General features: G+C 36.6%; 1 protein-coding gene across 1 annotated transcript in view; it reads left to right on the top strand.

Moving 5' to 3' along the window:
- The window catches only part of KCNH7 (potassium voltage-gated channel subfamily H member 7), a 153,202-nt gene that overhangs the window by 125,200 nt on the left and 14,706 nt on the right, over positions 1-13,296 (top strand). The window contains exons 11-13 of the mRNA XM_039253434.1: positions 428-633; positions 3,365-3,464; positions 12,211-12,474. Coding sequence (XP_039109365.1) covers positions 428-633; positions 3,365-3,464; positions 12,211-12,474 — 570 coding nt within the window. The remainder of the gene's footprint in view (positions 1-427; positions 634-3,364; positions 3,465-12,210; positions 12,475-13,296) is intronic.

Genomic DNA, 13,296 nt, shown 5'->3' with positions numbered 1-13,296 from the left:
GTTGTTGCTGTCATCATCCTCAGTATTAAACAAAGCCTGGAAAAGTAGGTGGCATGTGGCTAGCCAGAGGGGATGAGGAGGACCCAACAGACACTGAGATAATCCCAGGTTTGGCAAGAAAGCAAGGAGGACACACTCTTAGAATACAGGCCATTTGGTTAAAATAAATAAATAAATAAATAAAGGAAGAAAGAAAGAAAAAAAAGCAAGACTGTAAATAAAGCTTGATATATTAAACAATTGGACAGAGTCCTTAAGGGCAAATTCGAAAGTGGTTAGTAAAGGGAAAAAGGTATCTTCAAATTATACCCCTAGTCCATCCCGAGTCCAGGGATTTGTCATTGGTCTTCTTGTATTTTTAGAAATAAATCATTAAGTTCAGATTCCTTTTACCTCCCCCCACCTTTTTATTTTTTTTTTTTTTTAGGAAAAAATGATATATTTGGAGAAATGGTTCATCTTTATGCTAAACCTGGAAAGTCTAATGCAGATGTAAGAGCTCTCACTTACTGTGACTTGCATAAGATCCAGAGAGAAGACTTGCTAGAGGTTTTGGATATGTATCCTGAGTTTTCCGACCACTTTCTCACAAATCTAGAGTTGACTTTTAACCTAAGGCATGAGAGCACAAAGGTATATGTTAACGGTTTGCTGATTTTTGTATTTATGACATCTTATTCTTGGATTGCCAAAATTCTTCTGAAAGATCAAGCAAATTATAGCAAAACTTTACCAATTCTGAATAGTTGGAAAGAAAAAGCCAACTTAATATTGGAATTTCTAAATTACGGGAAGGAATTCAGTCTAATTCCTTTCAAATATATTGAATAACTTTAAGTAGGTCAATTAAATTTGACCTTTGGGAACTCTTAGGTGACACACTTGATTTAAAATAGTCTTTGTTTATATTGAGTGTGCCAATTATTTGTAAGAAATGAATGATCTTAGGCTATTTAATTCCCCTAGAAGAGCTTATTTTACAGAAGAGTTAAAAGAGTAATGTCTTTTCAATGATAAGGAAAACATTTAAACTCACTCAAGTTTAGGTTCATATTTCACACAATTTCCAAATCACAGAAGTATAAATGAATCAGGCTCAAACCTGAGTCAAAACGAGTGCTGTAGAATGAATAGCATATGGTCTAATAGAAATAATATTTTAAATGGTTCTACATATAATTTAACCTCGAGTGAATTTTGAGAGTGTAGCCCTTGTATCCTTTAGTCTCTATTACTATTAAAATGGTTCTTTATGACACCACCATGCTAAGAATACAGAATTGCAGCCTACAGTTTATTACCAGTTTGTTCCTCCTTCCCTCCCCCAAACCCCATCACCGCAGCTCCGATTCTAAATACCTTTGTGCCAGAAATCAAATGTTGGGGCTTTTGACACTTTCAAGTTTTGTTTTCATTGTTTCTTTGTTTTTGTTTTGTTTTTAATGCTAACTAATATACTCTCTGGAAGAAAAAAGAAATCCTCAAGTCAATAGTTAGGTAAAAGGTAGTAGATTTACTTCTCCCCAGAGTTACAGTCATTCCCAGGTACTGTGAGAGACTTAAAGAGGATAAACTTCTAAGGTCACCAGGGTACCATTTAATAATCTGAAGCACCAGCTCAGATAATAGCTTCTTTTCAACACACTGAGAAGTTGAAAAATATCTAGGTGATAAGAGAGTCAAGTTATCAAGAGCATATATTTTTATATGGTTTGAATTCAGTACTTTATTAAAATCTCAGTTTAATTAATGTCACCAAACCCATTCCGATTTTGCCTTGACAAACAAGATAACTTCTTTTTTTAATTTTTTTTTTTATATAAGAAAGAGAGAGAGAGCATAAGCAAGGGAGATGGACAGAGGGAGGGAGAGAGAGAATCTTAAGCAGATTCCACGCTAAGTGTGGACCCCAACACAGGGCTCAATCTCATAAGGTCATGACCTGAGCCAAAATCAAGAGTTGGACACTTAAGGGACTGAGCCACCCAGGTGCTGCAGATAAATTTCTACATAAAAAGTTTGGGCAGCAACAAGGAGCATCTGGGTGGCTCAGTTGGTTGAGCATTTGACTTTTGATCTCTGCTCAGGTCATGATCTTTAGAGTTTGAGCCTCATGTTGGGCTCTTTGCTAGTAGTGTGCTTAGGATTCTCTCTATCCCTCTCTCTCTTCTCCTTACATATGCATTCTCTCTCTCTCTCTCTCTCAAAATAAATATAAAAAGGGGCGCCTGGGTGGCTTAATGGGTTAAGCATCCGACTTTCGCTTAGGTCATGATCTCACAGTTTGTGGGTTTGAGCCCCACGTCGGGCTCTGTGCTGACTGCCAGCTCAGAGCCTGGAGCCTATTTCAGAGTCTGTCACTCCCTCTCTCTCTGACCCTCCCCTGCTCACGCTGTCTCTCTCTCTCTCTCTCTCCTAGAAATAAATAAAATATTAAGAAAATTTTAAAAAGAAATTAATAAATAAATAGAAAAAAAGGTTTAAGCAGCAACAAAATAAATAAAATAAGAACTTCCATTTGTTTTATTTGTTTGGGAGCTTCCATCTTTATTACAAGAATGATCATGTTTTCCAGACAGGGAGGAAGAAGAAACAGAAACGGAATAAAATAATAAATAGCTCAAAATAATAAAATGCTTAAAGCATAGTGTTCATTGAAGTTAACTTTATGTTTATTGTTATGAAATTTAACCTTATAAACATTACCATGTATTTAAACGCTGATTATAATTAGCTTATGCTTTTTTCTGCTGTAATACATATTCTGAAATTTTTTTAATGTTTATTTTTGAGAGAGAGCAAGAGAGAGAGAGTGTGAGGGAGAGTGTGCACATGTGTCCATGCGCATACGCACACACACGCAAGCAGGGGAAGGGCAGGGAGAGAGGGGACAGAGGATCAGAAGCAGGCTCTGCACTGACAGCAGAGAGCCTGATGTGAGTTTCAAACTCATGAACCATGAGATCATGACCTGAGCCAAAGTCAGATTCTTAATTGACTGTGACACCCAGGTGTCCTTGCAAATTTTTAATTATTATTTTTATTTTACCTTTACCAAGTTACATAAAATACATTCTACATGAAGGAATATGTTATCTCTAAATGTTGACATTATCCCCAAACATTTCTGATAAATAACTTTTCCAGCTGTGATTTCCCCATCAGATGGTGCAACTACTTGAATTATTCTATCAGTCCATTTTATAATTTAGAGACAACCAGGAAACAAAACATTGTAGTTATTTGCCTGTAGTCTAATAGTTAAGTCTCAAAGTGGTTGAAATGATATGAAACAGTAAAGAATTTACTGATAATATGTTTAAATTAAATAATCTTCCATTTATCTTCATGTCCATTAACAAAGGCTGATCTCTTACTACGATCACAGTCTGTGAATGATTCTGAAGGAGACAACTGTAAACTACGAAGAAGGAAATTCTCATTTGATAGTGAAGGAGAGAAAGGTAATTCATTTTATTTCTAAAGTTTAAATGTAGAGCATGTGGTGATTAGCTCTTCTTACTAAATGCCCATTTACTACAGATTTCAAGGATCAAGTTTCATTCAGATTTTCAAAAGGCAAATCCTTTGCTGTTTTCAGTACCTAATGATATGGTTTCTAATCAATAGTTCTTAATGATGTCATTCAACAAAACCATCCGGTATCTACACAGACATCACAGATGGAGATATAGAGTAGGTTGGTTAAAAAAGAAAAAGAGAAGAAAAAAAGGTGACCAGTTGATAGCAGTTGAATAACTACAGTCAAAGTCTTGAGCAGAGTGTTCTAGAAAGAGGACCCTTGTGACAGCTGGAGTGCTCAACCCTCTCAAAGGTGTGTGTCACATGGATGAAGGTGATATTTGTTAGATCTCTTCATCCTTACTGTCTCTTAGGTACTTGTCACTACTAGTCATCTCTGGGTTTTTCTGCCCCTCTAACTATTCTTTATGTTTTACTCATGTATTCAACAAATATTTAATATTTCACATTTTGAAAGAACTACTCAATTTCTGAGAAACTAATTGTGTAAAACAGCCATTACTATCTTTAGGAAGAGAGATGACACACCCTCTATAATTCTGAATAAAAATAGCAGGTGCTGTAACAGAATAACCTCATACCTCAATGGAAACCCAGATGAAGGTATATTTAATTGTGCGTGGGCAGGTGAGTGAAGGCTTTTCTGAAGAAGCCTCTGCTCTTTTCCCATGCTGATCCAACAAGTGTTCTATTCTTCACCTTTTTTGGCTCTCATCAAAACAAGTCCCCTCAGGGGTGCCTGGGTGGCTCAGTTGGTTAAGGGTCTGACTTCGGCTCAGGTCATGATCTCACGGTTTGTGGGTTCGAGCCCCGCGTTGGGCTCTGTGCTGACAGCCAGCTCAGAGCCTGGACCCTGTTTCAGATGCTGTGTCTCCCTCTCTCTCTGACCCTCCCCTGCTCACGCTCTCTCTCTCTCTCTCTCTCTCTCACAGAAATAAATAAAACATTGAAAGAAAATTTAAAAAATAATCCCCTTTTTTTCTTGAATAATCTTCTCTCAGCATCTGTGATAAGGCACTCTTCCAATTTTCCTTCTGCCCTTAGTAATTCCCTGTGGACAATTACAGAATCATTATCTTCTAAACCAGTTATAGTTACCAGAATTTCTCAAGGTGTGGCCCTAGCCCCTCTTCTCTTCTCATTCTATACGAACTCATTCCTGGGTGACCTCATTTATATTGAGTTTATTTATATTCTCACATAAGAGATGTGAATATTCACATCATAATCCCATACCATCTGAGCTTCAATCTCATATATCCAACTGCTTATTAAACCATCGACTTGAGGGGTGCCTGGGTGGCTCGGTGGGTTATGCGTCTGACTTCGGCTCAGGTCGTGGTCTCATGGTTGGTAGATTCAAGCCTTGCGTCGGGCTCTGTACTGACAGCTCAGAACCTGAAGCCAGCTTTGGATTCTATGTGTGTCTCTCTCCCTCTGCCCCTCCCCTGCTTGCACTCTGTCTCTCAAAAATAAATAAACATTAAAAATTTAAAATATTAAAATAAAAACACCGACTTGAAATCTCAAAGGCAGCTCAAATTGAACATTTCCTAAATTGGACTCCTGATGTCCCTCTGGAAGTCTTTATCATTTACCATGTCTCTAGAGGGAACCACAACCCAATCAACTGCACAAACCTGATACCTACCTAGTAGGTGACCTTTCCTCAACCTCTCCATCAATTCTTGTCATTGCCACTCTGCTGCATGTTCATTTAGTCTCAAAAAACTCCCTTTTGGTTCACTTCTCTCCACCTTCTTAGCCACAACCCTGGGCCAAGCTACCATAATCTATCACTGGAAGACTGAAAGCGCATCCCAACTCACCTACCCACATCTAACTTGCCCCCTCTCATCTATTTTCTACACTGGACCACTAGTGCATTTTTTTTTTTTTTGCCCCAAATGCAGTTATGTTTATGTCATGCACATATTTAAAGCCCCCTAAGGACTTTCTCTTCCCTCAACAAACCTAACCTGGCTTTCTCTCAGCAGCTCATCTACTTTGCAGCATTAATCCCAGTTGTACTTTGTGTCTGTTGGCATCATTATTTATTTGATGTTATCGGTCCCTAGATCATAAGCTCCATAGTGGTGGGAGATATTTAGTCACCTGTAATTTCAATGCTTGTCTCACAGCAGACAAATTAATCAAATTAATTCACTAAAGAGTGAATTAATAGTGAAATAGAATTTGAGCACCTTCCTTTTGATTCTCTTCTTTTGCCTTCTTCATTCAAGTTCTTACTTGGCCCCGTTCTCTCTGAATTCTTTCCCTTGGGCAGCTCATCTACTAGCTTCAACACTCACTATACTTCAAGTAAACTTAACTTCCCTCTCCTCCATGTAAATCATTTGCCTTTTTGCTTCTACCATTCCCTTCATCAGAATTTATCTCCCTATCCTCAAGCATAGGCGCATGCAACCACAAAACATTTTACATCACCATCCAAAATAACTTGTTTTTGGCCATGGTTAATCTCCAATGATATATTCAACATGAACTCTTTTTTTCTTTTTTTAGAGATATAATTGGCTTTATAAGCAATTCATGAATTGGGCAGCATCTATCTAGCAAGTAGAGAGATGTTCCTCAACATAAACTCTTTCTTCATTTGCCTAAATATATAGATTTTCGTTCTTTTATGAATCCCTGTGTCAGTCTCTTTTGGTGATATTGTCAAAATATGCCCTGCAGAGGGGTTAAAGCTTATTGTCTTTTTTCTCTACCAAAATGTAGATTCCTTCAACAAAGAATGGTTGATACATATTTGTTTAATTGGGCTAATTGTTGAGTCCTCTGGCTGATCGCAGAACAATAAGCTACTCAGATAGGTGATAATTTATTTCTGCAGTGTCTTTCATTATTCTCTTGGTAACTTTTTCTGAAATCAGAACCATTACTGTCAAGCTGTTTTTCTGTAGGCTTAACCAAAATCCCTTATCCTGATGTTAATCTCTTATTTTTATCTCGCTGGAAATGAAGAATGACTTGAAAATGTTGTCTATATAATAATGTTCCCCATGCAGTCGAAGATTTATTAAATCTCCTTTCAGTCTTGTTTACTTTCTTCAGTCTCAAACTAAATAATCTGTTTTTATCTCCTGATGAGGCCTTCGGAGCATGTCACAATGTATATTGTGCTGATGCAATTAGACATTTCCATTAGTTCTGGAAACTTTTCCTTTAATCACAGTCTTAGTCTGTGAGCCTTATTTTATATGAAGTATAGATAATAAGGCATATCTCTGCCTGCCTGCACCTTTTTGAAATTTCCTGGTGTGTCAGTAAGTGAGCATGATTTGGATAATGTGAAAACACAAATTAACTCCAGTTTTCCACAGCTTGAGAACCTAGTCTAGTCTTTGGGACTAGTTTTTAGGACTCCATGGTGCTATCACAAGTATGAAATTTGCTGAAAGCAATTTAGTCCCCGTGGCCTTAATTTAATGTTCTAAAGGTGGCCACTCATCTGATACATATCTTGATGTAGAATCAATGTATAAGAGAAAAACACACACATTAGTATAAAGAACAGACAACTTTTAGAAAATTATTGGTGCTAAATACTATGGAGGTACATAAACTAAAAGCTACCCATGAAATGCATTGATTGTTTTACTAAGTTTACTGCTCGTGTGAAACACAGACATCCAAGAGCACTGATGATTGTGAATCACTCAGCTGAGGCACCAAGAGCCAGAGAGAAGAACACACAGCTGGGCATTGGAGATAGAGAGAGGCTGAGTCTTACAGTGCCATTTACTACCTACTCAAGGCACCAGAACTTTTCAGGCTTCAATCCTTATCACCCCCTACCCCTTGTAATCATTTCAACTATGTGCTGTTAAGGAGCTTACGTTCAAAAAGATATATTTAAGGACAGCTGAGTGGCTCCTCAGTTAAGCATCTTACTTCGGCTCAGGTCATGATCTCACGGTTCACAAGCTCGAGCCCTGCAACCGGCTCTGTGCTGACAGCTCAGAGCCTGGAGCCTGCTTCAGATTCTGTGTCTCCATCATTATCTGCCCCTTCCCTGTGCACTCTCTCTCTCTCAAAAATAAATAAAGATTAAAAATAGTTTTTAAAAAGGAAAATTTTAAAAAGAAAAGGTGCATAGAATCTCTGGCAGGTTGACTTGAACAAAATAAAGACTTGACATTTTGGACTTATCTCTTAGAATTTGTTAATGAACATGCTTGTCCTCATGAACTTCACATTTCTTCTGATGAAATAAATCTACTTCTTAACCAGAGAGAGTTGTTAGTTTAGGTGTGAATTTCGGAACATCTTGTGTTTTTTGGTGTTTTTGTTTGTTTGTTTGGTTTGGTTTGGTTTGATTTTTTGTTAATCTTCAAGTAGTTCTCTTTCTTTCTTAAAATTTTGGACTGGACATGCCCCAGTGCTCTCCAGCTGAATTAAGGTCATTGTCGAAGAGGACCTACAAGTCCTGAGATGGAAGTAAAGTCATTGTTAAAGAAAGCAAAGAACAAAAATGATGCTTTAGTGACCCATTTAGTGGCCTTTATTAAGGACTTGTTAAGATGGTTGGACAGAATAGAAGTAAATGAGATATAGTCACTTGAAACATGCTCAAAAAATTGTCTGGATTAAAGTAGTTTCCAGAGTTAAATTGCAGTTACTTCAAGAGTGACAATATGATTCATTGGGTGATGGGAATAATAATTGAGATTTTATGTTGTGTTTATTTTATAAAATACATAGTCTATAAGTACAATAGCATGTATAGTGGCACAGGACATATGCGCGCGCACACACATATACACACACACATGTATTTTTTTTAACCGATAAGGTTTTTGTGACCAAATATTTGGAATATTCTGCAGTATCAAAGTGGTATAGTAGTATGAAAGTTATGGAAGTAAGTAGTAAGTATATACATAGTTAAACTTATTTTTATAGAATAAAGGTGATTTAATTCTATTAAATTAAGCCTTAAATATGTTGGAGGTATACTTTGGCATCTTTTTGGAATATCTTCTCCAATAACAAATAGTAGTTAGCTTTTGTTATCCATTTTAGTGACATATGAATGTAATTTGCTTATTTTAATTTTTAAGATAGCTTAAATATTCTATCTTGCATTTGTATAGAAAAATGATACGAGTCCCCTTTCAACATTACTTGAAGCTAGAGAGGAACTGAAGTATTTGAAATAAAATGAAAAAAATTATTTCACACCTCAATTTTTAATGAAATGAAATAACTTTTAAAAATGCATCTGGCTGGAAAATGCTCAGCTTATTACCAAACTATTACTAGTAGAAAATACAAAACTTGGAGTGCCTGGGTGGCTCAGTCGGGTAAGTGACCAACTTCAGCTCAGGTCATGATCTCACAGTTTGTGGGTTCGAGCCCCACATCAGCTCTTTGCTGACAGCTTAGAGCCTGGAGCCTGCTTTGGATTCTGTGTCTCCCTCTTTCTCTACCCCTCCCCTGCTCATGCTCTGTCTCTCTCCTTCTCTCAAAAATAAACAGACATTGAAAAATAATAATAAAAAAGAAAATATAAAACTTGAATGCTGACAGAGCACATTGAATGCCTCCCTTTGACCAAAATTTGCACCTGTCCGTTGGGTCTGATGAATAAAAATGGTCATTAATCCAAGATAATGTCTCCATAAAAGATGGAGTGAGCACAAGCATTTGCTCCTAGATTGGCAAGCAAATTTTTTTCTTTGTAAAATGGTGGGAACAGGAGTGATCATACAACCTCACTTCTAGCAAAGGGGAAAATGTAAAACCCCTGAGCCTACTGCCTTTAGAGTACTATTTCTACATAGAATAAGAATAGCATTAAGAAAAAAATAGTAATAAGAGAAAAACAGTACATAATATCATTTGATATCTATCAAATAATTCAGTTTAACTAGAAAAAAAAAGCAGAAATGGAACAAGCCATCAAAATCTAGAGGTACCCAGAGGCCAATTATAATACATTTTAGCCTGATTTCCTGTATTCCCTCAACCAATCTCCAGCCTAACCCTGAGTAGTTTCTATTTTTTAAGCCACAAATAGTTTGTCTTTTCAACTTTCATTTTATACGATAAAATATGAAGCTTCAATTTATCTAATAAAGAATAAGAAAATGTTGTTGCAGTGGGGATGCATTCAAGGAACTTCATCTGGGCAGTGTTCCGTTCGTTAATCCAATGGCAGTGAACTCAGAAATAAATGTGGGGTAATTCTCCTTTAATTGGAAAAGTTCAAAGATACCAAACTCTTGTTTCTTCTCTCATGATTCTGCTTTTCCCTGGAATTTTTACTATAGGAGTTAGAGACCATGTACTTAAAATAATTTGTTCTGTTTTACAATAGAAAAAAATATAATCCTTCCTTCACCACATTTCACGAATACTTGTCGTGAGTTGAAATCAGCAAGTTATAACTCCATTTAAAAATATATGTTAACTGATGAATTTGTGCCTAAGCCTCCAAAATGAAGTCATAGTAAGCTAAGACCGAGACCCAGGTAATAAGAAGGACAGAACATTTTATCATCTGGGAGAATTTGAAAACCCACAGGAAACTTCAACGCGTCCTCAGGCCAAGAAGACAAAATGGTGGCATAATTTGTGAGGTACACTTATGACCAAGATCCATGTTAACATTATGCATACTTAGATTGGAGGCATGAGAAGTAATGGCTTATTCAATTCACCTTTGAAAATACTGGGAAAAGACTCCATGCAAATGTTTTTAAAAACAGACATTTTCAGGAAGATGAGAAGTCAGCGGACTCAAATCCTACTGCTGCCCAAATCTGTGCCTATCTGTCGAACAACAAACGTGCCATTCACTAAGCAAGTGTGAGGACAATTTAGAAAGGAAAGCTTTTTCTTTTGTGTTTACTACCATACAATTGGAAAAAAAATAGTTCTTGAGGAATGAAATATGTTCCTCATAAAATGGGGAATGTGGACCAAATTAGCAGGAGGGCAGAAGTTAAAGCCAAAGAAAACAGAGGGCGAGATGACAAAAATGAACATCAGAAGTTTAAAAAGGGACAGGTCGGTGTCACTGGAGAGAAAAGAAAATGTTGATCTGAATATTTACAGGGCAAGTGTGGAAAATTGACACTGAGAAACCAATGCTGTCCACAGTGTGTGAAACTGAATCGGTCTATGATCTTCTCCACTCAGTGATGAAATCATTGATTGAGAAAGTGTGAAATCTTAAATTAAGCAGTCTGGTTCTGCTACATTTAACTTTAATTGACAAGATATAAACTAACTCCTTAATAACAATTTCACATAAAGTTGATTTTTAAGCTCTATTCATTTTTACCTTGGGCTGCTTTCTGGCTACTCAGATTTTCTTTTCATTTATTTATTTATTTATTTATTTATTTTATTTATTTAAATGTTTAGTTTTTGAGAGAGAGACATACAGAGAGTAAGTGGGGGAGGGGCAAAGAGAGAAGGAGACACGGAATCCAAAGCAGGATCTAGGCTCTGAGCTGTCAGCACAGAGCTCGATGCAGGGATCGAACCAACGAACCGTGAGATCATGACATGAGTTGAAGTTGGAAGTTTAATCAGCTGAGACACCCAGGTGTTCCTGGCCTCTCAGATTTTAAATTATGATATATATTTTTTTAAATAAAGGAAAAATTCTCTGTTTAACTTCTATTACATATGAGAATTTTAAGGAATCTTTGGTAGTTTCTCTGCAGTGGGCTTAAATCAGTTCATTTGGCCTCTTTCAGAAATAACGGAGTAAGCACAATCAGGCATTAAGTAGATGGGGACACTGTCTTAACCATTTCTCTTGAAAATACTATACTTTCTGGAGTTGTATTGCTTAGTTATTTAGCCATAATCAGATGGAGAATTATACTGTCTCCCCAGGACACTAATGGAAATAAGTTCCGGAATTTGTCTTTTTGAGTTTTTCCTGCTGAAATGTGTTCTAACACAACCTTCAGGGCTAAAATTATCCTGACATTTCAGTATAAAACAGCCATTATGCACTATTGGTTTCAGCATAATTAGGTAAACTCACCTTAATTACTGTATTTAAGTTTTATATTCTTTGCAATATGCCACACGACCAAACTACCTAGAATGTCAAGGCCATTACGTACATTGAACTAAGGCTCAAATTTATCCCTTCAGCCTTTACTGTGAGGAGGCCTCCTGTTTTGACCTTCAGCATGTGTGAATGGCTGCCACATGAGAGGGCATGAAGACTAAAAACAAACAAGGTGCATAGTCGTGGTATTTTAGAATTGGGACACATTTTCCCTCCCTATTTCATTTCCTCAAAGAGATAGTGGACCAGATTTTAAGAATTCAAATGACCTTTGAGCATGTGTAAATAAGGTTATGTTATCTTATCACTTTTTCTGAGATATAAGCATTATTACTATTGCAGATATTCATTTACCATTGAAACAAATATGTATTTCATTAAGATAATCCAATGTCCTTTGAATTAAAAAAAAATCTCCTTAGGTAGCTACATTCTCAGTGGGAAAAGGAGAATAAACATCCTTTCTGGTGATTTTAATGGAAATTCTATGTTAAAGTTATTTAAAGAACATAATTATTAAAAAGTCAGTTTATATATAGTTAGGCAGTGTAACATGCATAGAGTCTCACATTTGATTATCTTCTATGCAACAATTTTTTTGATAGATTTTGGCAAAGGGAACAGTACAAATGGTCCCGAAGACTCTGTAGATACCATAAGACATTATCAGAGTTCCAAGAAACACTTTGAAGAGAAAAAAAGCAGATCTTCATCTTTCATCTCATCCATTGATGATGAACAAAAGCCTCTCTTCTCAGGAATAGTAGATTCTCCTCCAAGACTAGGGAAAGCAGCTGGACTCCATTTTGAAGAAACAGTGCCCACCTCAGGAAGAATTCACATAGATAAAAGAAGTCACTCTTGCAAAGGTAATCAAGTTTCTCAGGAGTCCGATTGTTTCCCTTTAGTGCTAATTGTACAATGGTGACTTTTCACAGATCAAGAACTATACTGACACGTGTTAATTTAATCTTTTACAACTTCATGAAATATTTCCAGAGTTCAGATCTCAGGTCATCTACGAAGCATTTGTGCAATTCTGGAACAGTGTTAATTATTCCTAAACACTGATAGCATAAGAGGTGTTTGTTTTTGTGGCTGTGAGCTTTAACATAATGTCACAAAGAACACTGTGGGAAGGTCAGTTGTGATTCTAACAGGAAGAAAGGATCAATGAGTATTTTAAGAGAGCTAACCAGTTGATTCTTATATGTACCCTCTGTACCCATTTCTAACCCCCAAGCCAGCCATCTTATAGCATGAAAGGCCAAAGCAGTAATGCTACAATAAATGCCAAGAAGAATGTCAGTTTATAGGGAATTATGAAGAAATGGGAAGAAATGCCCCCTAATAAAGCAGACTCTTTATTCACCTCATTTAAACACATTTGTTTAACATCTCTACCAGAAGGAATACCCAAATATGTGGGATTTTTTGTAGAAAATATGCATGATATGGATAATAATGCTTAATTAACATAGGCAGATTTGGTTCTAAAGGATGGGAAACAGGAAAACTTGAGAACCGTCACATGGAAGAATAAATAACTTAGCATAACAGGAGCTAGAGCTACAGATGTGGTTAACTCTGACCTTTAAGTGGGTGCAAGAACAGGTGTTTGGGTTTCAAGCCTGGCTCCCTTTATTTCTTTGCTTTGTTCACTTGCCCCCTTTGTCTTTGAATAAGTGACT

Source organism: Hyaena hyaena, unplaced genomic scaffold, assembly GCF_003009895.1.
Source record: "Hyaena hyaena isolate Hyena2069 unplaced genomic scaffold, ASM300989v1 scaffold_450, whole genome shotgun sequence".
In the NCBI taxonomy this organism is placed as follows: Eukaryota; Metazoa; Chordata; class Mammalia; order Carnivora; family Hyaenidae; genus Hyaena; species Hyaena hyaena.
Note: the sequence above shows the minus strand (reverse complement) of the source record. Positions and strands in the feature narration are given on the sequence as shown.